At 42.4% G+C, this 27,023-nt stretch overlaps 1 protein-coding gene across 1 annotated transcript in view; it reads left to right on the forward strand.

The window, feature by feature from the left end:
* Nucleotides 1–6,817: 6,817 nt before the first annotated feature.
* LOC129635515 (collagen alpha-1(I) chain-like) overlaps nucleotides 6,818–27,023 on the forward strand; it is a 73,783-nt gene continuing 53,577 nt past the window's right edge. The window contains exons 1-2 of the mRNA XM_055558580.1: nucleotides 6,818–6,832; nucleotides 26,879–26,939. Coding sequence (XP_055414555.1) covers nucleotides 6,818–6,832; nucleotides 26,879–26,939 — 76 coding nt within the window. The remainder of the gene's footprint in view (nucleotides 6,833–26,878; nucleotides 26,940–27,023) is intronic.

A 27,023-nucleotide genomic window follows, 5' to 3' on the forward strand; every position in this document is an offset into this window, starting at 1 on the left:
AGTACTGGAGTGGGGTGCCATTGCCTTCAGACACTATAAAACCCTGAAAGGAAAACATAGGCAGAACATTCTTTGACATAAATCTCAGCAAGATCTTTTTAGACCCACGGCCTAGAGTAATGAAAATAAAAACAAAAATAAATGGGACCCAACTAACCTTAAAAACTTTTGCATAGCAAAGTAAACCATAAACAAAACGAAGATAACACTCAGAATGGGAGAAAATATTTGCAAATGAAGCAACCAACAAGGGGTTAATCTCGAAAATATATAAACAGCTCATGCAGCTCAGTATCAAACAAATCAAAAAATATGAGCTAAAGATCTAAGTAGACATTTCTCCAAAGAAGATATAAAGATGGCCAAAAAGCACATGAAAAGCTACTCAACAGCACTACTTATAGAGAAATGTAAATCAAAACTTCAATGAATTATCACCTCACACCAGGCAGAATGGCCATCATCAAAATAGCTACAAACAATAAATGCTGGCTAGGATATGCAGAAAAGGGAACACTCCTACACTGTTGGTGGAAATGTAAATTGGTACAGCCACTGTGAAGAACAGCATGGAGAATCCTCAAAAAACTAAAAATAGAACTGCCATATGACCTAGCAATCCCACTCCTGGGCATAATATATCCAGAGAAAACCATTATAATTTTAAAAGATACATGCAACCCAGTGTTTATTGCAGCACTATTTACAATAGCCAGGATATGGGGAACAACCTAAATGTCCATCAACAGAGGAATGGATAAAGATGTGGTACATATGGACAATGGACTATTAGTCATAAAAGAAAACAAAATAGTTCCATTTGCTGAGATCTGGATAGATCTAGAGATGGTCATTTACAGTGAAGTCAGAAGGAGAAAAATATCATATAACATCTCTTATATGTGGAATCTAGAAAAAATAGTGAAAAGTGAAAGTCACTCAGTTGTGTCTGACTCTTTGCGACCCCATGGACTATACAGTCCATGGAATTCTCTAGGCCAGAATACTGGAGTGGGTAGCCTTTCCCTTCTCCAGGCGATCTTCCCAACCAAGGGATCAAACTCAGGTCTGTCACATTGCAGGCAGAGTCTTCACCATCTGAGCCACAAGGGAAGCCCAAAAATTCTGGAGTGGGTAGCTTATCCCTTCTCCAGCAGATCTTCCTGACCAAGAATCAAACTGGAGTCTCCTACATTGCAGGTGGATTCATTACCAACTGAGCTATCAGGGAAGCCTGAAAAAGTAATACAGATGGACTTATTTGCAAAACAGAAATCAAGACAGATATAAAGAGCAAACTTAAGGACACCAAGAGGGAAAGGGGAGGGTGATGCGAAGTGGGAGATTGGGACTAACATAGATACACTGCTGCTGCTGCTGCTAAGTCGAGTCAGTCGTGTATGACTCTGTGCAACCCCAGAGACGGCAGCCCACCAGGCTCCTCTATCCCTGGGATTCTCCAGGCAAGAATACTGGAGGGGGGTTGCCATTTCCTTTTCCAATGCATGAAAGTGAAAAGTGAAAATGAAGTCACTGCTCAGTCGTCTGACTCTTCACGACCCCATGGACTGCAGCCTACCAGGCTCCTCCGTCCATGGGATTTTCCAAGCAAGAGTACTGGAGTGGGGTGCCATTGCCTTCTCCATAGATACACTATGCTAAGTCACTTCAGTCGTGTCCGCCTCTGTGCGACCCAATGGATGGCAGCCCACCAGGCTCCCCCGTCCCTGGGATTCTCCAGGCAAGAACACTGGAGTGGGTTGCCATTTCCTTCTCCAATGCATGAAAGTGAAAAGTGAAAGTGAAGCCACTCAGTCGTGTCCAACTCTTATCGACCCCATGGACTGCAGCCTATCAGGCTCCTCTGTCCATTGGATTTTCCAGACAAGAGTACTGGAGTGGGGTGCCATTACCTTCTCCATAGATACACTATGCTCTGCTATGCTAAGTCACTTCAGTCGTGTCTGACTCTGCGTAACCCCATAGACGGCAGCCCACCAGGCTCCCCCATCCCTGGGATTCTCCAGGCAAGAACACTGGAGTGGGTTGCCATTTCCTTCTCCAATGCATGAAAGTGAAAAGTGAAAATGAAGTTGCTGCTCAGTCATCTGACTCTTCACGACCCCAAGGACTTCAGCCTACCAGGCTCCTCTGTCCATGGGATTTTCCAGGCAAGAGTACTGGAGTGGGGTGCCATAGATACACTACTATATATAAAATAGATAACTAGTGATAACCTACTGTATAGCACAGTGAACTCTCCACAATGCTCTGTGGTGATTTAAATGGGAAGGAAACCCAAAAAAGAGAAGATATATGTATACGTGTGGTTGATTCAGTTTTTGCTGTACAGCATAAAGTAACAGACCATTGTAAAGCAACTATACTCCAATAAAAATTAATTTAAAAAGAACAAGGAAGGAAATCATCATCAGATGGAAAATCTAAGGCCTTTCCATCTGGAACACAGAAAACACTTGGAAAAGCAGAGGATCTATAGCAGAAGTAACCCCAACTCAGCCACTAACATTTGAGTCTCCAGGCATATAATCCTCATCTTGGTAATAGATGAAAGCAACTCCACCTCCCCTACCAGCTGGCTTGACACTCTGGGCAGCATCTGTCTGCCCTGGCTTTTGCTTTCAAGATGAAAACTTCAAATCACTTTGTTAGTGACATGAGCAAAGGACCTAGAGCACTGCAGGATGGGGAATGCCTTCTGAACCTTGTGGCCCTTCCTGCCCAGAAAGATGGCATGGCTACTATTTTTATATCTGATGCAAAGATTGGACATTTCCTTGTTGGGGAAAGAGATTTGCCCAAGAGAAAATATTGACATCTAGCTTAGTGAAGGTCTCCCAGTGGAAGAGCCTATCTCAGTGCCTTGACCCATAATGAAGTTTATTAATCAATAAACCTTCAAAATATGCAATAAACACTGAATGAGCCTTTTAGTGTCTTATTCTTGCATGTGAGGGCTTTCCATGTGGTTCAGCTGGTAAAGAATCCACCTGCAATGTGGGAGACCTGGGTTCGATGCCTGGGTTGGAAAGATCCCCTGGAGAAGGGAAAGGCTACCCACTCCAGTATTCTGGCCTGGAGAATTCCATGAACTGTATAGTCCATGGGGTCACAAAAAGTTGGACATGACTGAGCAACTTTCACTTCACTTGTATATGAACACATAGAAATATCAAGATAAACAAGAAAAGACTCTAACATTAAAGACAAAGATTAAAATAAGCAAATGAATAAAAGTAACAGAGGAAACAAAGACAATGCAGAAAACTGAAATTTCAAAACTATAGTATCTTTATAAATGCTATAAAGTTTTATAAATAAAGCTTTATAGGATCCATAGTTTCCACTTTATTTTCTCTTTAAGAGATATTTAAGAACTAGGTTATATTCATTTTTAATTAAAAACTGGATAGATTTTTGCTGTTGTTGTTGGCCTGTATGCTACTTGATTTGAGGAATTTTTTGAAATTTCCTTTGTGCTCTAATAAGTGGTTAATGTTGTTAAATGTTCCACAGGCATTTGGAAAGAAGATATATTTTTATTTGTTGGGTTCAAAATTTCATATGCCTACTTGCAAGCTTAGTAACTGACATGTTCAAATCTTTTAAATCCTCTTTTTCTGATGCTTTATCCTGCTTGCTCTGCCAGTTCCTGAGAACTGTTTTTGGAAGTTACTCATTACGGTTGTGGATTTGCCAATACTTTGTCATTAGATTTAGTTCAAGCTTAGAAAAATAACAACAAACTGTGCTGATGGAAATGAAAGGCCTCCTTAAAGATAAACACAGAAATGAATGAAACAGAAGGGAGAGTGGGTAGGAATCCACTCAACAGGGGTGTAAACTTGAGAGGGCAGGAGATGGTTTCCATGACGTTCTTCCGGGTTGTCATTTCCCCAGAGAACTGGACAAAGAGGTTGGCCATGGTGTCACGGGGTCTCTAGCCCTCCCTAAGATGCGACATGCTTTGCTCTCAGGTGGTCAGCTCAGGGAACAGACCCTGCTAGAGATGCAAGCTGGAAGCTGGAGTCCAGGATTGCTGCACCTCGTCACTCTGGAAGGCCTGGGAGAAAGCATGATCATTCTTCCAGCATCAACTTATTAATGAAGAACCGGACACCATCTCCCTCTTAGATGGGGGATTTTCAACCTTATAATATTATTAGTAACTCATAGCCCGTAAAATGCCCTTTCTCCTTTAATAACAAAATTATTCATTCTAACATGTATCACACGTACTGTGGCAACTCCAGGATGAACTAGATTTCCAGTGAAAATATGTATTTTTTTGGCCACTTTGTGTGACAAATTTCTTAATGGTTGGTCCCTTTCCAGATCCTCTTTACTTCTGGCCCTGACTCCCCTTTTCCTGACGCTGCTTCCTTCTTCTTCCTTTCTCAAAGCTCCTATTACTGTGTGAAACAAATTTTACTGAAGGTGTGGCAATAGCAGAGAAGGGTTACAACACAACTGAAAACTGAGTGTTAGAGATAGACACAGATATAGAAAACACACTTCTGATAACCAAAGGGGAGAGTGGGAGAGGGGTAAGTTAGGAGTTTGATATTAATATATATATCAGATCAGATCAGTCGCTCAGTCGTGTCCAACTCTTTGCGACCCCATGAATCGCAGCACGCCATGCCTCCCTGTCCATCACCAACTCCCAGAGTTCACTCAGACTCACGTCCATCGAGTCAGTGATGCCATCCAGCCATCTCATCCTCTGTCATCCCCTTCTCCTCCTGCCCCCAATCCCTCCCAGCATCAGAGTCTTTTCCAATGAGTCAACTCTTCGCATGAGGTGGCCAAAGTACTGGAGTTTCAGCTTCAGCATCATTCCCTCCAAAGAAATCCCAGGGCTGATCTCCTTCAGAATGGACTGGTTGGATCTCCTGGCAGTCCAAGGGACTCTCAAGAGTCTTCTCCAACCACACAGTTCAAAAGCATCAGTTCTTCGGCGCTCAGCCTTCTTCACAGTCCAACTCTCACATCCATAAATGACCACTGCAAAAACCATAGCCTTCACTAGACGAACCTTTGTTGGCAAAGTAATGTCTCTGCTTTTGAATACGCTATCTAGGTTGGTCATAACTTTCCTTCCAAGGAGTAAGCGTCTTTTAATTTCATGGCTGCAGTCACCATCTGCAGTGATTTTGGAGCCCAGAAAATTAAAGTCTGACACTGTTTCCACTGTTTCCCCATCTATTTCCCATGAAGTGGTGGGACCAGATGCCATGATCTTTGTTTTCTGAATGTTGAGCTTTAAGCCCACTTTTTCACTCTCCACTTTCACTTTCATCAAGAGGCTTTTGAGTTCCTCTTCACTTTCTGCCATAAGGGTGGTATCATCTGCATATCTGAGGTTATTGATATTTCTCCTGGCAATCTTGATTCCAGCTTGTGTTTCTTCCAGTCCAGCGTTTCTCATGATGTACTCTGCATATAAGTTGAATAAACAGGGTGACAATATACAGCCTTGACGTACTCCTTTTCCTGTTTGGAACCAGTCTGTTGTTCCATGTCCAGTTCTAACTGTTGCTTCCTGACCTGCATACAAATTTCTCAAGAGGCAGGTCAGGTGGTCTGGTATTCCCATCTCTTTCAGAATTTTCCACAGTTTATTGTGATGCACACAGTCAAAGGCTTTGGCATAGTCAATAAAGCAGAAATAGATGTTTTTCTGGAACTCTCTTGCTTTTTCCATGATCCAGCGGATGTTGGCAATTTGATCTCTGGTTCCTCTGCTTTTTCTAAAACCAGCTTGAACATCAGGAAGTTCACGGTTCACAGATTGCTGAAGCCTGGCTTGGAGAATTTTGAGCACTACTTTACTAGCGTGTGATATGTACACTAGTATAAATAACGGAGAAGGCAATGGCACCCCACTCCAGTACTCTTGCCTGGAAAATCCCATGGATGGAGGAGCCTGGTGGGCTGCAGTCCATGGGGTCACTAAGAGTCAGACAGGACTGAGCGACTTCACTTTCACTTTTCACTTTCATACATTGGAGAAGGAAATGGCAGCCCACTCCAGTGTTCTTGCCTGGAGAATTCAGGGACGGGGGAGCCTGGTAGGACTATGGGGTCGCACAGAGTTGGACACAACTGAAGCAAATTAGCAGCAGCAGCAGCAGTATAAATAAAAGAGAAAACCAACAAGGACCTACTATAATAGCACAGGTAACTACACTCAATACCTTGAAACAAACTATAATGGAAAAGAACCTAAAAAACAATATATGTGTGAATCACTGAATCACTTTGCTGTACACCTGAAATTAATACTAATTAACATTGTAAAACAACTAATTTTAATAAAAAAAAATTTTGAGTGTTAGATGTAATGCTGGTAAGAGTGTTAGAAAGCAGGCACTTTCACATTGATGATGGGTGAGCAATTTGTCAGTAACTGTCAAAATAATAAATGCACATCCCCATTGACCCAGAAATTCTAATTCTAAAAATTTATCTAGTAGATATATTCTTTACATTTGCAAGATGACATATGCACAAAAGTGTTTGTTACAGCCTCCTTTGTAGTTTTTTTTAAATTGATATCAACTCAAATTTCTATCAACAGAAGACTGATTAAATTAGAAATGAATTTGCTCTTTGTGTATGGATATGAAAATGTCTCCAAGATTAACGAGTAAAGGGAAAAAGCAAGGTGCATAACACTGAGCATAGTAGACTACCATTTGTGGAGAGAAAAAAAGAGGGGCAAGAATATATGCCACTATTTGCTCATATGTAAAAAAAAAAAAAAAAAAACAGATTCAGCATCTGCGGAATGATGGACAGTAAACGGGTAAGTACTGACCGGGTGGAGGGGAAGTGGGTAGGTGGGTGCAGGACTGAGTATGAGAGATACATTTTGTACAGTTCAAATGTGGAAGCACATAACTGTCCTACGTATTCTATCTGTACATCATGTAATTTAAATGAATACGTTTATATTTTATATACATGTATACTTTATTTATATGTCTATAATTTAAGTGGGCAAAATGGAATGTGGCCCAGTGATAGCCTGAAAGTCCTCCCACCAGTAACCACACACCATGCACCACCCTCCTCCCTGGACTCTGCCTGTTTTCTCTTATTACCTCTTCTATTCATTCAGGACTTTACCCTCTGTTCTTCCTTGTCCTCTGGGGAAAACTGTAAGTCTTAGCATGTGATCTGATGGAGCATCTGAACTCTGTAGCCATTATTCACCTCCCTCTAGACATAACTGATCTTATCTAACCTTTCATCATCAGCAAATTCATCAAGGAGTTTGCCTAGACAAATATCACCCACTCCTGACTTTTACCTTTAGCAGTGCAAAGAATCTTCAGATTATTTGAATTCAGATATTTCTCTTATTCAGATTTTCTTCAGAGTAAAAGTCAGTTTCTTTTCCTCTTATTTTTTTTTCCCACTACACCACGCTGGATCTTAGTTCCCTGACCTGGAATCAAACCCATGCCCCCTGCATTGGGAGAACTGAGTCTTAACCACTGGACCACCAGGGAAGTCCTTCTTTTCATCTTTCCTGATACAGTTAACAATGAGTATCTCTGATTTTTTTGCCTGAGAATAAATTTCATATGTGATAGGGTAGTGTCAAAGGCTTAACACTTCCTTTGTGATTAAAAAAAAATTATTATTTTTTTGATTAAAAAAATTTATTTTCAATCTTAAGCCTTTCCCATAGAGAGATTAGCTATTCACCTATCTTTCTAGTTGTCCCAGTTTTCAGTATCAGATTACTTAGTCCATCAGTAATCTGTTTTGCTGAATATTGGTAAACTAGGTTATAATTTGCTTACTCTTCAGAATAATTAACCAATTATCCTAGCACTAAAATTCTCCATTTCCTCATGAATTTGAGATGCCTCCTTCAATACAGACCAGTTTTTTAATATGCACATAGAGGTTTGTTGCTAGCTTATTAATGTTGCTCCATTGAGTTCTCCATGTTTTGAACAAGTTAAAGATGGTTCTTAATCATTTGGGTGTTAAATTTTTCTAATACAGAAGAAAGAAAAATTATAGGCCAAAAATGAAGGGGCAGGGATGACAATGAAAAGATAGGGGAAATGGTTAAGACAGGACAGTGTGTTACTGAGAGTCACTCAGAGTCAAGGTACTGAACTCTCTCGTGGTCTGGTTGTGGCTTGTTGCTGCTGTTGTTCACTAAATCGTGTCCAACTCTCTGCACTGTAGAACCTCAAATGACGAGAAAAAAGTCTGGCATCATGACTGTCTCGAGTGGGCAGTAATCTATGAGCAAGATCACAAGAATCATGCTTATCATCTGTCCATACATCAACAGATGTATATTGAGAGCCCCCATATGTCAGGCACTACATTAGCTCCTGAGGCTAAAGCAGTGAACAAAAAAATAGGATTCTGACTTCTTGAGCTTACTGGAAGAAGAGAGAAAAAAAGATTGTCCCTGGAGTAGGAAAATGTAGCCAATGGAAGTTATGCTTCTTGTTTCCTTTTATTAAGATAAGCAGGTGATGGTCAATTTTTGACAGCTCAGAACATTCGTCTCCTTTCTTCCTATGTTTGGGTCGTTGATCACTGTCTTAGGTTGAGTTGCCTAGAAAATGAAGCTGAGAAGGGGATTTCTGTGCATGTGATTTACTGGGAAAGTGCTTGTAGGCAAGGGCAGTGAGGGCAACAGCACAGGGCCCGGGAAGAGCAAGGCGGTGGAGACTATATTTGGCCTGTACCTGCTGGGAGCTGGAACCGTAACTTGCACACAGATTTTGGTCCCACTTCGAGGCAAGGTGTCACTTGAGAATGCCTACAGCAGTCAAACTGTGACTGCAGGCTACAAGAGATGGGCAGCCTGATTTCCAGCACTAGGGTTAGAACAGTTAAGAGTACATTTCAGGAGAAGGAAGTGAATGGAGGATGAACCACAGCCAGGTAAAGAAAACCTGAATGTGAAATCAAGAACAGGTGCTACATTCATCATATGAGAATTCCACTGGCCTTAACCCTAATCCTAATTATAACCCTGGATGTGGATGTAGCCTACCTCTGCCCTAGGGCTCTCTTTGTCCTAAGGTTAACAAATGCCCTGAACCAAGCCCAAGCCATAACCCTAAAACTCACTCTGTTGCAACCCTAGACCTAACCTTAGCCCTGACTCTAATCTTAGCCCCAGTTGTAACCCTGATGTTTATGGGGGAAATCATATGATGTCTGGCATTGGGATTTGCTTCAAAGTAATTCAAGAGATGAGGGGATTGGGTGAGGCTAGAGATGGATTGGTTCTGCACTGATATCTGCTGAAGCTGGCAGTGAATACATAGAGGTCACTATACAATTCTATTTTTACATTTTAGATTTTTCATAACTTAAAAAAAAACTGCTGAATGTTTTGGTGGTAGCTGTTAATTTTGAAATTTCTAAGGATGAGGGAAGGCCCATAGGGATATATTATCAGGACCATCTCTTTTAAAATGGAGAAGAACTAAAAAGAAATTAGAGAAGACTGACTGGAACACTTAGAGAAAAGTGATTTTTTGAAAAGTGCTTTCTCTGATTTGTCCCAGGATTTTGCCTGAAACCTGTGTCACAATGGGCACCATAGAGTTAATAAAACTTATTACAGTTTTCTTCCACTAACCCAATTTCTATTTGATTATCCAGGATGAAAAGAGGAGAGTGAAAAGCTGGCTTAAAACTCAACATTCAAAAACTAAGATCATGGCATCTGGTCCCATCACTTCATGGCAAATAGATGGGGGAAAAGTGGAAACAGTGGGCTCCAAAATCACCACAGGTAGTAACTGCAGCCATGAAATTAAAAGATACTTGCTCCTTGGAAGGAAAGCTACGACAAACTTAAACACCGTATTTAAAAGCAGAGACATCACTTTGCTAACAAAGGTCTGTATAGTCAAACCTATGGTTTTTTCCAGTAGTCAACCTATGGTTTTTTCAGTAATCATACACATATGTGAGAGATGGACCATAAAGAAGGCAGAGTGCTGAAGAACTGAAGCTTTCAAACTGTGGTGCTGGAAAAGACTCTTGAGAGTCTCTTGAACAGCAAGGAGATCAAACAGTCAATCCCAAAGGAAATCAACCCTGGATATCCATTGGAAAGACTGATGCTGAAGCCGAGGATCCAATACTGTGGCCACGTGTTGAGAAGAGCCGACTCACTGAAAAGGACCCTGATGCTAGGAAAGATTGAAGACAGGAAGAGAAGAGGCCAAGAGAGGATAAGGTGGTTGGGTGGCATCACTGAATCAATGGACATGAGTTTGAGCAAACTTCAGGAGACAGTGAAGGACAAGGAAGCCTGACGTGCTGCAGTCCATGGGCTTGCCAAGTCAGACATGGCTTAGTGACTGAACAACAACAAAGAATCTGAAATGTGAAAGTCGCTCAGTTGTGTCCGACTCTTTGCAACCCCATGGACTGTATAGTCCATGGAATTCTCCAGGCCAGAATACTGGAGTGGGTAGCCTTTCCCTTCTCCAGGGGAACTTCCCAACCCAGGGATCGAACCTAGGTCTCCCGCATTGCAGGCGGATTCTTTACCAGCTGAACCACAAGGGAAGCCCAAGGGAAGAATCTAGATTATTATAACAAAGGGAAAATAGTGTGTTGTTAGCCATGAAATTAAAATCTCACAGATACATAATTCTGCTTTTCAACTGTCAGTTCTGTGCAATTCCTATGACAGAAATAACCCCTTAATTACTGTCACTTTATGTTATATGTCGCTTTGTGGTCAAAATTAATACCCCTTGATTGTTTTTTTAATTGTCTTATATTTTCTTATGTATTTTTCTCCCATGTGAACTTTAGGATATATCGTCATATATATGTCTTTGGTATTTGATTGGAATTACATAAAATTCACAGATTCATTTGGGGATAAATGACATATCACAACATCGAGTCTTTCCATCTGATTAACTGTGCTAACGTGTAATTACTATCCATAGGTTTTAGCCAAATCTAATTAAACATGACAGTCTTGTATTAGCTGTGCTCAGGCAGACAGCTGGAGAACCTCTGAGTGGTGTCGGCTGATGAGCTCTGCAGAGGTGAGGGGTCTGCAACAGTCATTTGGAGGCGAGCACAAGAAGTGACAAGAATAACAGGAGGAATTTTTGTAACATGTAAATGTTTCTTCGGATCCTCAGGTTTACTGGGGAAAAGGACAGAACTCCCTGTAGTCCTGCGTGTTATGGACTCAGGCTGTATGTGAGCTAACTGAGGCAAGGCAGGTGTACAGAAGTTGAGGACACTGCTGCCATGTTATGCTTTCTTTTTACTTTTCCTTTGAACTTATTGTGCATTGTTTTGTTGTATTCTTGCCCTTCCCATTACTTTCAACTTTTAAAAAGAAATCATTGTCTTTTGCAAACACCAGAAAGCTAGACTTTGTTTTTTCACCCTGAGAGTCTTTTCTTTCTAAAGGAAAATTTACCTCTCAGTGTTTCCTCTGACCCTTATTCTTACCATATTTTGTTTTGACTTTATTATACTTTATCAGTGTCCCCCTCCATTGATTTGGATGTTCAACAGCTTATTCAGTTTCTCTAGCAATAACCCCTGATATCTAAAAAAAAAACAAAAAACATATTTCTTCATCAACACCATACACTACACAGGATGAAGCCATTAGACTGATCTCCTTTCTCCATCTTCTTCCCTCTCCCTTAACAGTCCAGATTTAGTAGAAATTATATTTTAATTTCAAGTCATTCATTTTGTTAACATTTAAATAATACTTTACTTTAGTAGGGCTTTCCTGGTGGCTCAGATGGTAAAGAAGCTACCTGAAATGCAGGAGACCTGGGTTCGATCCCTCGATTGGGAAGATCCCTTGGAGAAGGGAACGGTAACCCACCCCAGTATTGTTGCCTGGAGAATTTCATGGACAGAGGAGCTTGACTAACACTTTCACTTTCTTTAATAACCAATGCATTAAACATTCTTATCATATTATTGAAAGTTATTTAGACCTTGCTGCTGCTGCTGCTAAGTCGCTTCAGTCGTGTCTGACTCTGTACGACCCCATAGACGGCAGCCCACCAGGCCCCACCATCCCTGGGATTCTCCAGGCAAGAACACTGGAGTGGCTTGCCATTTCCTCCTCCAATGCATGAAAATGAAAAGTGAAAGTGAAGTCGCTCAGTCGTGTCAGACTCTTAGCGACCCCATGGACTGCAGCCTACCAGGCTCCTCCATCCATGGGATTTTCCAGGCAAGAGTACTGGAGTGGGTTGCCATTGCCTTCTCCATATTTAGACCTTAAATTATACCAATTTCAATGTTCACCACTATTTTTGAAATAAACTTTTTTAGAATAGCTTTAGATTTATTGAGAAATTGCAAAGATAGTAGAAGAGTTCCCATATGCTCAACACTCAATTTCCTCTATTATTAATATCTTACATTAATGTGGTACATTTGTTGCAAATATTGATGATGAAAAAATATTGATACCTTATTAACTAAAGTCCATATTTCATTCGGATATCCTAGGTTTCTACCAAATGCTCTTTTTTGGTTCCAGAATCTCATCCAGAATAAATACCACATGACACTTAGTGTGTCTCCTTAAGGCTCCTCTTGGCTGTGATAGTTTCTCAGATTTTCCTTGTTTTTGATGAACGTGATAGTTTTGAAGAGTACTGGTCAGATATTTTTAGAATGTCCCTCAACTGAGATTTTCCTGATCTATTTCTCATGATGAGACTGGGGTTGTGGGTTTGGGAGAGGTTGCCCACAGTGGCAAACTGCTATCCTCATCATATCATTTCAAAAGTACATACCATCAACCTGATTTATCCCTACTGAAAGCCTTGATTGCCTTGCTGAACTGGTGTTTATCACATTTCTCCACTGTCAAGTGATTTCTTCTCCCTTTCTATACCATACTGTTTGGAAGAAAGTTACTATGTGCAGTCTACACTTGTGGAGTATGGGGTTATTCTCTACCCACTTGAGAGTAGAGATCTACACAGTTTAATTGAAATTCCTCTATGTGAGAGATTTGTCTCTGCTTCCCCATGTATTCATTTATTTAAATTGTGACTTTTATATTTCTTTATTTATTTTTGACAGCACCGGGTCTTTGCTCTGCACGGGCTTTCTCTAGTTGTGCCGAGCGGGGTCCAAGTTGTGGTGTGCGGGCTTCTCACTGCAGTCTCTTCTCTTGAGCTCTAGGCGCATGGACTTCAGTAGTTGCAGTGCATGGGCTTAGATGCTCTGTGGCATGTGGGATCTTCCCCAAACAGGGATCGAACCATGTCCCCTGCATTGGCAGGTGGATTCCTAGCCACTGAACCACCAAGGAAGCCCGTATTTTATTTATCTCTTTGGCTGTACTGGGTCTTAGTTGCTGCTTGCATGATCTTATAGTTGTGGTATTGGGAATCTAGTTCCCCGACCAGAGATTGAACCCTGCTGCTGCTGCTAAGTCACTTCAGTTGTGTCCAACTCTGTGCAGCCCCACAGACGGCAGCCCACCAGGCTCCCCCGTCCCTGGGATTCTCCACGCAAGAATACTGGAGTGGGTTGCCATTTCCTTCTCCGATGCATGAAAGTGAAAGTGAAGTCGCTCAGTCGTGTCCCACTCTTCGCGACCCCATGGACTGCAGCCCACCAGGCTCCTCCACCCATGGGATTTTCCAGGCAAGAGTACTGGAGTGGGGAGCCATTGCCTTCTCCAGAGATTGAACCCAGGTCCCTTGTATTGAGAGAGTGGAGTCTTAGCCACTGGACCGTCAGGGAAGTCCACCATGTATTTATTCATTCAATCAGTTATTTATATCAGTGTGGATCCATGGCTATTTATTTTGTATCTGGCGTTAAAATCCACTACTGCTTTATTTTGTTGTTCAAATTATTTGAGCTTTGATCATTGGAACCTCTTTGGCCTTTGGAAGCTCTCTCAGCTTTGGCAGTTGGAAACTCTTTCCTGTGCCCTATGACATACCCATCATTCTGGGTTGGGTTTGCTTTTGTGTTTTGAGCACTTCTTACTGCCTAGTACTCCCAGATGCTCCAGGCATGTATTGTATTTTATCATTATGTTTTGCATGTGAAGGATTGTGTTCTTTATTTGAGTTTATTCTTGTTTTCCTAGAGTACATCCTCAAGTAAGATCAATGTCTTTTCCTTAAAGAAATAGAAATTTGTTAAAAATTTAAGGGTAAATATTAAAGAAACAGAAACAGTGTGCCAATCTTTCAAATTAATTGAGATGGGGAGGAAAAGAATCAATAAGATGTGTTTTGCTCAACAAGCTTTTGAAATGGAGGGGGAAAGGAAGACAATGACTTACATTTCTTTTTGTGTGTGTCCTTTTTTTTCCTGCTTGGCACTGGAATGTATGACCTTGAAGGCTGCTTCAAATAAGGCTTCTGAGTGGCAGCTGACTCACATTGGAATTCTTTTCAGGAAGAAGATCCACCCTTTTTTCAGAATGCCCAAGATGGTCAGACATAGGTGCTCTGGCACATTGCCCTGTTCTTTGTGATTTTGTTGGCAATAAGGTCATCTCACGTGGGATGAGGTGGCTTTTGTGTCCTGTCTCATGGGGTGATTCAAGTAAAATGAAAGGAATGAGCACTTTGTTCCCATTCCTGAAAGTCCTTCTTTGTCTACTCAGCTAACAGATAGGCCTAGCATCTCCCTTTAAGAGGCCACTGGTGCGTCCTCCATTTAATTGGTCACGTGGGGTGGGCTTGGGAGGAATAAGGTACGCTGTGCCTCCTCACCTTATTCCGTCAGCTAAAACAGCTTCGTGTTTGCCAAGTTATTATACCCTACATGGAGTTTGTTATTGTTTTTTTTATCCCTGGGGCCCAGTCAAAGAAACAGGAATCTATTCATACTGGTCAACTGCTTTATTCTGCTAAAGGTGATAAATTTAGTAACACCAGGAGAAGAATGTTCTACTTGCTGGAGCTGAGCAGGGCCAGATAGTTACTTTTGTTCTCAGAGTCCTTGTAGTTCAGAAACAGCTGACCCTATCTCTCCTTACCGCTCTTCTATTGTGACATAATCACAGCATGTCTAGAGAATTTTCTCTGAGGCTCTTTGCCTTAATGGCTTCCAGTAGAGTCTGTACTGAGCATAAACACTGACTAATATGTGTAATACTCATGGTAGGATAGGTGTCTTTGTTTGGAGTCCTCCAAAAGAAGACCATAACTATGCAAGCAATTTATTTGGTGATCCCAGGAAACAGAGGGCTTCCCCGGTGGCTCAGCTGTAAAGAATCCACCTGCAATGCAGAAGACTCAGGTTTGATCCCTGAGCAGGAAGATCCCCTGGAGTGGGAAATGGCAACCCACTCTGGTATTCTTACCTGGGAAAAGCCTATGGACAAAGGAGCTTGGCAGGCTATAGTCCATGGGGTCGCAAAGAGATGGACACAACTTAGTGACTAAACAACAACAACAAGCAAACTCAGGCAGGAGAGCAGAGAAGTGAGAGAGGAAGGAAGATGGCCAATGAAGAATGTTTAATCAAGCAAAAATAACTGGAACTTAATCACAAGGTCTTCCCTTGTGGCTCAGCTGGTAAAGAATCTGCCTGCAATGCAGGAGACCTGGGTTTGATCCCTGGGTTGGGAAGATACCCTGGAGAAGGGAAAGGCTACCCATTCTAGTATTCTGGCCTAGAGAATTCCATGAACTGTATAATCCATGGACTCACAAAGAGTTGGACACAACTGAACGACTTTCACTTTCACAATCACATGAAGGGAGTCTGGCAGCCAGCATAAAACATACATTGCCCTAAGGGACAGAGGAACTTCTGGTACAAAGTCATCGATTCCCCAGAAATTTCAAGCCACTGCACTAAGCAGAGCAGCCTTCAGTGACCAGAAGAGGCTGTCAGTGAGAGAGATGCAGGGCTGGCAGCTGGCACGGCTGCACACAACTACAGGGCCATGGGAAATGTCGATGGAGTACCCCTCACAATAGGTTTTGCTCAATGCTTATTAACACATGTCAGAACCTGGTATGATGGCATGATAATGGTTTGCACCTTACCAGAGCATATGTACTGGTATCTTTCATTAGTAATAGACTGTAACCCTAAGTTCTTACAGTCATGTGACCCAACTGAGCCAATCGTATAACGTCATACATGCTGGCGAACAATAAAGTGTAGTAAAGCCGTAAGCTTATAGTTTTTACTGATAAAGCACATTTTCTTGATAATTTTCAAAATAACACAAAATAAATGGGGCAAAAGAACATAGTCTGTGTGTGTCTGTTTCCTAGACCCCTTTAGGCAGAAAATGCTACCTGAGCATGAAAATCTGTTTTCCCGTTCTTGGTTGTCCAGCTAGCCTATATTTCCCAGCCTCCCTTGCAGTTAAGTGTGGCCATGTCACTAGGACCTCTGGTCAGTAAAATTTGAGCGGAAGTGATACGTGTGTCCCCGCCAGGCCTGACTCATAAAACCTCCTCTGTGCTGTTTACCTCAGCCCCTAATTGAGATGGCCAGGCCCAGTGTGACCTAAGATCAGATCAGATCAGATCAGTCGCTCAGTTGTGTCCAACTCTTTGTGATCCCATGAATCGCAGCACGCCAGGCCTCCCTGCCATCACCAACTCCCGGAGTTCACTCAGACTCACGTCCATTGAGTCAGTGATGCCATCCAGCCATCTCATCCTCTGTCGTCCCCTTCTCCTTCTGCCCCCAATCCCTCCCAGCATCAGAGTCTTTTCCAATGAGTCAACTCTTCACATGAGGTGGCCAAAGTACTGGAGTTTCAGCTTTAGCATCAGTCCTTCCAAAGAAATCCCAGGGCTGATCTCCTTCAGAATGGACTGGTTGGATCTCCTTGCAGTCCAAGGGACTCTCAAGAGTCTTCTCCAACACCACAGTTCAAAAGCATCAATTCTTCGGTGCTCAGCCTTCTTCACAGTCCAACTCTCACATCCATATATGACCACTGCAAAAACCATAGCCTTGACTAGACACACCTTTCTTGGCAAAGTAATGTCTCTGCTTTTGAATATGCTATCTAGGTTGGTCATAACTTTCCTTCTAAGGAGTAAGCGTCTTTTAATTTCATGGCTGCAGTCACCATCTGCAGTGATTTTGGAGCCAAGAAAAATAAAGTCTGACACTGTTTCCACTGTTTCCCCATCTATTTCCCATGAAGTGGTGGGACCAGATGCCATGATCTTCGTTTTCTGAATGTTGAGCTTTAAGCCCACTTTTTCACTCTCCACTTTCACTTTCATCAAGAGGCTTTTTATTCCAATCCCAAAGAAAGGCAATGCCAAAGAATGCTCAAACTACCGCACAATTGCACTCATCTCACACGCTAGTAAAGTAGTGCTCAAAATTCTCCAAGCCAGGCTTCAGCCATATGTGAACCGTGAACTTGCTGATGTTCAAGCTGGTTTTAGAAAAGGCAGAGGAACCAGAGATCAAATTGCCAACACCCACTGGATCATGGAAAAAGCAAGAGAGTTCCAGAAAAACATCTATTTCTGCTTTATTGACTATGCCAAAGCCTTTGACTGTGTGCATCACAATAAACTGTGGAAAATTCTGAAAGAGATGGGAATACCAGACCACCTGACCTGCCTCTTGAGAAATCTGTATGCAGGTCAGGAAGCAACAGTTAGAACTGGACATGGAACAACAGACTGGTTCCAAATAGGAAAAGGAGTTCGTTAAGGCTGTATATTGTCACCCTGCTTATTTAACTTATATGCAGAGTACATCATGAGAAACGCTGGACTGGAAGAAACACAAGCTGGAATCAAGATTGCCAGGAGAAATATCAATTACCTCAGATATGCAGATGATACCACTCTTATGGCAGAAAGTGAAGAGGAACTAAAAAGCCTCTTGATGAAAGTGACCTAAGATGGCAGAGTCAAAATTAGCCCAAGTTCTTTTGTAAGTGGGTGAAACAATTTGGAATTACTCTAGGCTGTTACTTGAGCAAACAATAAGCCATTGTATTCAGCCATTATATCTTAGAGTTGCTGATTACATCACTTTGTTTGTGGTGGTTTAGTCATTAAGTCGTATCCAACTCTTGCGACCTCATGGACTGTAGCCTGCCAGGCTCCTCTGTCCATGGGATTCTCCAGGCAAGAATACTGAAGTGGGATTTCCATTTCCTCCTCTAGGGGATCTTTCTGACCCAGGGATCGAACTCAGGTCTCCTGCATTACCACGTGAGCCACCAGGGAAGCCCTTACATCACTTTAGTCCCCTCTCATTAATAAACCCCAACACCTATCCTGGGACTCCCATGGGCCCTGGATGAAGAATCCCTTGCTCAGGGGAAAGTAAAAAAAAAAAAAAAAAAAAAAACATATACAGACAACACTAGGAAACAGGCAGCTAGGACGATATTGTGACAGTCACTCAGTCGTGTCCGACTCTTGCCACCCAGAGACTGTAGCCCTCCAGGCTCCTCTGTCCATGGGATTTCCTAGGCAAGAGTACTGGAGTGGGTTGCCATTTTCTTCTCCAGGATAATATTGTGAAGTCGCTCAGTTGTGTCCGGCTCTTTGCGACCCCATGAACTGCAGCCCACCAGGCTCCTCCCTCCATGGGATTCTCCAGGCAAGAATACTGGAGTGGGTTGCCATTTCCTTCTCCAGGGGATCTTCCCGACCCAGGAATCGAACCCTGGGTCTCCTGCATTGCAGGCAGACGCTTTAACCTCTGAGCCACCAGGGAAGCCCAGGATAGTATTAACCACACTTAAAATATGCACCCGAAACTCAGAAAGGCATATAAATTTGAGAAGATTTAGATAGGAGCAACTAGAGAATTAAAATAGCAAAGGTAGTTCTCTATCAGGCTAAACTGCGATAAGGAATCTTTAGCTTAGAAAGAGGATTGCTGCTGCAGCTGCTGCTAAGTCGCTTCATTCGTGTCCAACTCTGTGCGACCCCAGAGACGGCAGCCCACCAGGCTCCCCTGTCCCTGGGATTCTCCAGGCAAGAACACCGGAGTGGGTTGCCATTTCCTTCTCCAATGCATGAAAGTGAAAGTGAAGTCACTCAGTCTTGTCTGACTCTTAGCGACCCCATGGACTGCAGCCCACCAGGCTCCTCCATCCATGGGATTTTTCCAGGCAAGAGTATTGGAGTGAGGTGCCATTGCCTTCTCCGAGAAAGAGGATTAGATGAGCTCAAAGTCCATGCCTGAGGTTTAGCTGGCGTCCACTTTAGAGTCATCCAAGTCCTAGAACTTGGAGATAAGAAGTCTTTTTATACCATAATCAGAAAGTAATACGGGATGTTCATTACCCCAAGGATAATAAGGTAGATTGTGAAAACAAACAGGATCTAGCAGGTTTTTGATAGATGTTCACTTCACAATGGGCTATGAAAAGGCAGATTAGAATGTTTAGGACATATTCTCAAGATCTTTTAACTTTGCTATAAAAAACAATAATTACTACCTTTTTTAGACCCTAAACAATAAAATGTTGATCTTTGGTTAGATTCTGAAGGTTTGATCATTCAACAAATATTTATTGAGCAATTATTATGTTCTAGACATTGTGCTGAACATACATCTGGGCATGTCCCTCTCATGAGTCCAGAAAGAGGAAATGAAAATCAACAATAATAAATACACTTTGTAATATTTTTAAATGTGCTATTACAAGGGAAAAATAGAGCAGGCAAGGAGATTGGGATGCCAGGGGGAAAGAAGTGGCATTATTAAATGAGATGGTTCAAGGAGGTCTCACTGAGAAGGTGAGGGGAAGGGCATTCCAGGCAAAGGGAACAGAGCACACGTGCTGAGGTGAGTGTCCCTGGCATGTTCAAGGAACAGCAAGGAGACCATCGTGCCTGTGCGGTGAGTGAGGGAGTTGGAGAAAAGAGGAAAATAAGGTCGGGGGCAGATAGTGTAGGTCTAATGGGCCACTGGGAAGACTTTTGCTTATATTCTGGGAGAACTGGGGAGACATTAGAGAGCTTTAAGAGAGAAAGGCCATGATATGACTCACATTTTCCAGAACATTGGCTCCTGGACTTGACAATGGACTATAGGGGAGATGGGGGCCAGGGGAGCAGTCAGAAAACTAGGAGATACTTTTAGGAATCTGGAAGAAATGATGGTGGTTTGGAGTAAGTTGTAGATAGTGACAGTGGTAAGTAGATTCTGGCTTATATTTTGAAGGTAGAAGCAAAGACTTGCTGACAGATTGTATGTGGGGTTGTAAAAAATTCCACTCTTGGGCATATACCCAGAGAAAACCATAATTCAGAAAGACACATGCACCCCAATGTTCATTGCAGCACTATTTACAATAGCCAAGACATGAAAACACCTAAATGTCCATCAACAGAAGAAGGAATAAAGAAGATGTGGTACATATATATAATGGAATATTGTTGTTATTTAGTCTCTAAGTCGTGTCTAACTCTTTTGAAATCCCATGGACTGTAGCCCACCAGGATCCTCTGTCCATGGGATTTCACAGACAAGAATATTGGAGTCAATTGCCATTTTCTTCTCCAGGGAATTTTCCCGACCCAAGGACTGAACCCGAGTCTCCTGCACTGGCAGGCAGATTCTTTACCACTGAACTACCTAGGAAGCCCCCAATAGAATAGTACTCAGTCATAAAAAGGAACGAATTGGGACATTTGTAGAAGCATGGATGGACCTATAGATTTTCACACAGAGTGAAGTAAATCAGAAAGAGAAAAATAAATGTCATATATCAATGTTCATATGTGGCATTTAGAAAAGTGGTATAGATGATGTTATTTGCAAAACAGAAATAAAGACACAGACAAAGAGAGCAAACATGTGGACACCAAAGGGGACAGGGGAGGGTTGCTGAACTGGGAGATTGGGATTGGCTATATACATTATTGATCCTATGGATAAAATAGATAACTAACTAGAACCTACTGTATAGCACAGGAGACTCTACTCAGTGCTCTGTGGTAGCCTAAATGGGAAGGAAATCCCAAAATGAGGGGATATATGTATACATATAGCTGATTCACTTTGCTGTGTGGTAGAAACTAACACAACATTATAAAGCAAGTGTACTCTGATAAAAATTAATTAAAAATATAAATACCATCATTGCAAAAAATGGAGAAAAGATAAAAACAATTATAAGGTTTTTGGCCTGAGCCTCTGAAATCTGGGTGCCTGGAAGAGTAGAAACTGGGGAAAGACCAGCAGTTCAGGCTAGGACATAGAAGGTTGAAATATCTATTAGACATCCAAATGGCAGCATCAAGCAGGAAGTTTGTTGATGAGTCTGGAGTTCAGGAGGGAAAGTCAAGACCAAAAGTATAAATTTGGAATTTATCCATGCAAAAATGGTGTTTAAAATCTCAAGATTAATATCAGATGCAACAAAGAGATTATTGGTATTAATCCATGTTTTTTCCCTTCTGAGGAATCTGGGAGCAATGGGTCAGCATTATAAAGGCTACATGTCTTAATTATAAGATTACTTTCCCACCCCAATCCTCACCTCTCTATCCTTCCCATCTTCCAAGACTGAGTGATTTTACTTTATTTTCAGGAGAACCAAAGCAATGTATTTAATTAGTCATATGAGGCTAGAAGCCTGGATTGGATTCTGACCTTGTCCATAGTATGTGACTTTGGGTAAGTTAATTAATTTCTCTGAGGCTCAGTTTTCTTATCTATAAACTATAGATGTTAATAGCTATCCCACAGAGTTGCTGGGAGGATTCACTGAGCTGTTATAATTAAAGCGCTTGGTACTATGCTTGGCACATATATGTGCTCGATAAATGTTAGATTAAAACCCTAGGATAAGACATTCAGTGATAACGTGAGAGTGGGTATAATGTAGTTGGACTTTTGCTCTTGGTCTAGAATGGTGGCAGGTTCAAGTTCTTTTCTTGGAAGATGTATGTGTGGGAGGTGGTTATAGATGAGTACCCCCCACAATCATTTAGGGTGCTCCATGTCAGTTTAAGCTTTATTTGTAATAACTGACCTATTTCCTATATATCTACAAAATGAATAGAAACCATTTTTTCCTTTTTTAAAAAAAAATAGTAACTGTAAGATTGTCTGAGAAATACTGATTTTTTTTTTTTTGCTGGAGGATCAGTTTTATTTTTTATTTATTTTTGGAACAAAACTTTGTTGTTTATTTCTTTTTTTTAATTTAATTTTATTTATTTTTTTTAAACTTTATTTTATTTAACTTTACAATATTGTATTGGTTTTGCCATATATCAAAATGAATCTGCCACAGGTATACATGTGTTCCCCATCCTGAACCCTCCTCTCTCCCTATACCATCCCGCTGGGTCGTCCCAGTGCACCAGCCCCAAGCATCCAGTATCGTGCATTGAACCTGGACTGGTGACTCGTTTCATATATGATATTATACATATTTCAATGCCATTCTCCCAAATCACCCCACCCTCTCCCTCTCCCACAGAGTCCAAAAGACTGTTCTATACATCAGTGTCTCTTTTGCTGTCTCATATACAGGGTTATTGTTACCATCTTTCTAAATTCCATATATATGCGTTAGTATACTGTATTGGTGTTTTTCTTTCTGGCTTACTTCACTTTGTATAATAGGCTCCAGTTTCATCCACCTCATTAGAACTGATTCAAATGTATTCTTTTTAATGGCTGAGTAATACTCCATTGTGTATATGTGCCATAGCTTTCTTATCCATTCATCTGCTGATGGACATTTAGGTTGCTTCCATAATGAACCTTCAGTTATGCAAACCTACACTCTACTGGTTCAATTTGTGGGGGGCACGTATGTTACAGTGGGGTGTCAGCACATCACTGAAGTATGACTAGGGGGCAGTAGAAGTGGTGGAGACAGATGCCATGGAAGCCATGCCTCCCTGGCTGGCCCTGAAGTGGTCTGGTCCTCTTTATACCTTCCAAAGCCATGAGATCTTCATGGTTGTCTACTCGAGTCCATCTTCCACACAGCAGCTGGGCGGGGGGAAGGGGGGGGCGGGGGGAGGAACTTTTTAAAAATCTATACTTGATGACATCACTTTCTTACCTAAAACTCTTTTCTTCTTACCAAAACCATCACAAACCCATGGTCTGGCTCTTCCCCACTACTCCAGCCATAGAGGGTCTTTGTTGCCTCTGTTTATCTCATGCTGTCCCCTTCCCCTTTGCTTGGTTGGCTCCTGTTCTTCCTCTGGATCTCACCTTAAGGGTCACCTCCTTAGACAGGCCCTCCCAGACCAACTATCATAAATATGCATATTACCTACTTCTAGTGCCTGCATCCTTTTCTTCAAAGCATTTGTCACAGGTTAGTTGAATATGTGTTCACTTATCATATTACCTGATTCATCTCCTAGACTGCAATGTCCAATAAGGCCAGGATCATTGGAAGGACTGATGCTGAAGCTGAAACTCCAATACTTTGGCCACCTCATCCGAAGAGTTGACTCATTGGAAAAGACTCTGATGCTGGGAGGGATTGGGGGCAGGAGGAGAAGGGGATGACAGAGGATGAGATGGCTGGATGGCATCACTGACTCGATGGACGTGAGTCTGAGTTAACTCCGGGAGTTGGTGATGGACAGGGAGGCCTGGCGTGCCGCAATTCACGGGGTCGCAAAGAGTCAGACAAGACTGAGTGACTGAACTGAACCTAGCTGATACCTGTTTTATTCACTATACTGTCACCATATCCAATACCTGGACTATCCACCCAATACCTGGCACAAATAGGCACATACATATACAAATTGTTGGAAAAATGACTATGCATCTATTTTCTATAATTTCTTCTATCCTCAACCTAAGCTAGATCCATTCTGTATCTATTGATTAGACATCTATTATGAATTAGGCACTGGTTTTCGTGCTGGGAAAGCAACACTGTGATAAAAACAGACAAAAATCCCTGCCCTCAGGCTGCTTTTTTTGCTGGTATGTCAGGCATCATTTTACATATGTATGTCCTGTGTCATACCTGCTTGGTTTACTTTTTTGCTCAGCATCCACTTGACCAATGGGAGGCAGGAACTGGTGGATAGATGCGCCCTCCTTTTATCTTGCATTCTTTGCAGTTCCTCAGAGGGCCACCACAGTGGGACTGAGCTCAGTTGATCATAGTGGTTACCAGCTAGACCAAGCACTCTTGGATGGGCTTTCTCTCCTTCCCTCTTCTGTGTGGTCCTGATTCATTTTCCCACCTCTATTCCATGGGAATGCTCCCCTCAAGCCCTTCTCTAACACTGCGTTTGAGGAGAACCTGACCCAACAAAGCTAGCATCTTAATTCTTTGGTCGGGTCATTTCCTACATTTCCATCCTGGGTCCCTTGCTATATTTTGGGTTCCTGAAGGCCAAGGATCAGATATTTTTTGTTTGTTTGTTTGTTTGTATGAATTTTCCTACAGTAACTAATTCAGAGCCTGACAAATATCTGTAACCATGTGTTGATTTTGATTCGATTTGATAAAAGGAAAGAATAGTGACTTTCCATGACCCAAGGGAGGCCAGAGTCACTTCTGGTGCAGAACCTCTGCCTGATATTGAGGCTGGGACCTGCCAGGGCAATGACTGTTTTCTCTTCCATGTATCCATTCTGCATCCTTCCCAGGGCCCTGCACTCTTGACTTGTAGCAGCAGCAGGCTACCAGTAGCTTCAAGTAGCTCATGGCCCTTAGCTGGGGTTGGAGGGGCTGACTCTATCCAGGGGTTCCGTCTGCCACCTGCTTCCTCCAAGCTGTGAGTGTAAGAGGGAGACTGGCCCCTCCTCCTCAGGAGCGGAATCCACACGTCTGTCATCTGGTGCTGGGAACCAACCGTCAGGACCCTGCTCCCACAAGGCCACAGGCAAGGGCTCAAAATGGCTGAATGAATGACTTCAAAATTCTGTACCAACCTTGACTCTATCTCATGGATATGGAGAGTGACAGGCAGCTGGTAAAGGTGCAAAGAGCACTGGACATATTTCAGCAGACAAGAGTTGTAGTTACGGGTCTACCACTAATTTGATTCTCCTCTGGTCATGTACCACTTTTCTGCCCGCAGTTTCCTGAAAATGAGAAGGTTGGACTAGATGATCTCAAAGATCCCCCAGCTCTTGGATTCTTAAATTACAGAACTGGAAGGAACCTGATCTGTCAGTTATACCTCACATAGTCTTTTCGTCCTTAAAAAAAACCCTCGTTATTGGTAACAGCTCCATGTAGGCTCTAAACCCACTAGGAGCTCCGCACATTTGCTCTTTGAACTCCCAGGCAGCCATAACCTGGCACATACATGATCTTTATTTTTTTGGAACCGAAAAAAATTCTTTTTTCGACTACGCTGGGTGGCTTGTGGGGATCTCAGTTCTCCAACCAGTGACTGAACCAAGTCCACGGCAATGAAAGCCTGGAATCCTAACCATGAGGCCAACAGAGAACTCCTTGTAACTGAAATTTTTAATGAGATAATTGTAGATTCACATTCAGTCATAAGAAATACAGATTAACTGCACGTTATTAAAGAAAAATGCAAAATAAATGAGAATCAACAGCAGCACAAATTGTTCTCAATGCTTCCATGAGCACAACGTTTGAATCACTCTTGTTCCTCTCTGAAGGCCACTGCTGCTGCTGCTGCTAAGTCACTTCAGTCGTGTCCGACTCTGTGCGACCCCATAGACAGCAGCCCACCAGGCTTCCGCGTCCCTGGGATTCTCCAGGCAAGAACACTGGAATGGGTTGCCATTTCCTTCTCCAATGCATGAAAGTGAAAAGTGAAAGTGAAGTCGCTCAGTCGTGTCCCACTCTTCGAGACCCCATGGACTGCAGCCTACCAGGCTCCTCTGTCCATGGGATTTTCCAGGCAAGAGTACTGGAGTGGGGTGCCATTGCCTTCCCTATGCAATACTTTAGAGTGTATTTCTAAGAAAGAGGGATATCCTTGTACACAACCATAATACAAGTATCAACAGCAGCACATTTAACATTAAGCCAATACTTTACTATCAGGATTCCAATTTTGTCCATTGGAATGTTCTTTATAGCATCTCCCCTCCCCAAACATCCAGTCTAGGACCAGGTATCATATTTAGTTGTCAAGACTTTTTAGCACTCTTTAATCTAGAACATTTCCCAAGCTTTCTTTTGGGACATTGACATGTTTGAAGAATACAGTCCCTGTCTCCTTTTAAAATAGATATTCCTCATTTTGGTTTGTCTGGGTTTCATTATCATTAGATTCAGGTTCTGCATTTTCCCTGGAAATACTGTCTAGGTGATGTGTTCTGCAGACATGTTATCCGTCTGCTTTCATCGGTGATGTCAGTTTTGATCCTGGTAAAGGCGCTGTCTCCCTGCTCCTTTGTATACTGAATACTTTTCTCTTGCTACTAATAAGCCTAAACCACCTATGGGGGAGACACACTAACCCAGGCAAATATCTGCCCCACAATAAACCACAACCCCCTAGAGCCACCATCCATGGATGATTCCTGCTTGAACCAATCTTTACTATACACCATCTCTTCAAGTCCCCTTCCAGTAATGGAAACCAGGTTTTTCTCTGGTTTAGTTTCCTTGGGTCTTCGGATCTGGTCTGAGTCTTCTCCATGTCTTCCCAGTGTCCTCCATGACCTTTGGGCAGGGATGAGGCCGCTGCTGTAGACTCAGCAGCCTTAACTGGAAATGAGGTCATGCGTGTTGTTCCCAGTTAAACTGTCCACTGGTGATTTGCATAATAGAGTAGCCTGTGTGCACTTACTTCCTGGATCGTTTCCTGATCCTCCACACCACTGTCTCCTTCCCTTACCCTTTGGTGGCATTTTGTTCATTCATATTCCCCCCACCTCCTGGCTCTGTCCCACCCCCATTTAAGCCTAAGGATTGCTTTCCTAGGGGACGGCCTGGCCTGCACGAACCGAGCGCCTGGATTTCCCTTGCGTTCACGGCAGTCAGGGTGAGTTTCATCCTCGCTATAGACTGGCGGGACTGACATCGAAAGTGCTAGACGTGCTCAGGGCAGAGGCGGTGGTACTGGGAG

Source organism: Bubalus kerabau, chromosome 20, assembly GCF_029407905.1.
Source record: "Bubalus kerabau isolate K-KA32 ecotype Philippines breed swamp buffalo chromosome 20, PCC_UOA_SB_1v2, whole genome shotgun sequence".
Lineage (NCBI taxonomy): Eukaryota > Metazoa > Chordata > Mammalia > Artiodactyla > Bovidae > Bubalus > Bubalus kerabau.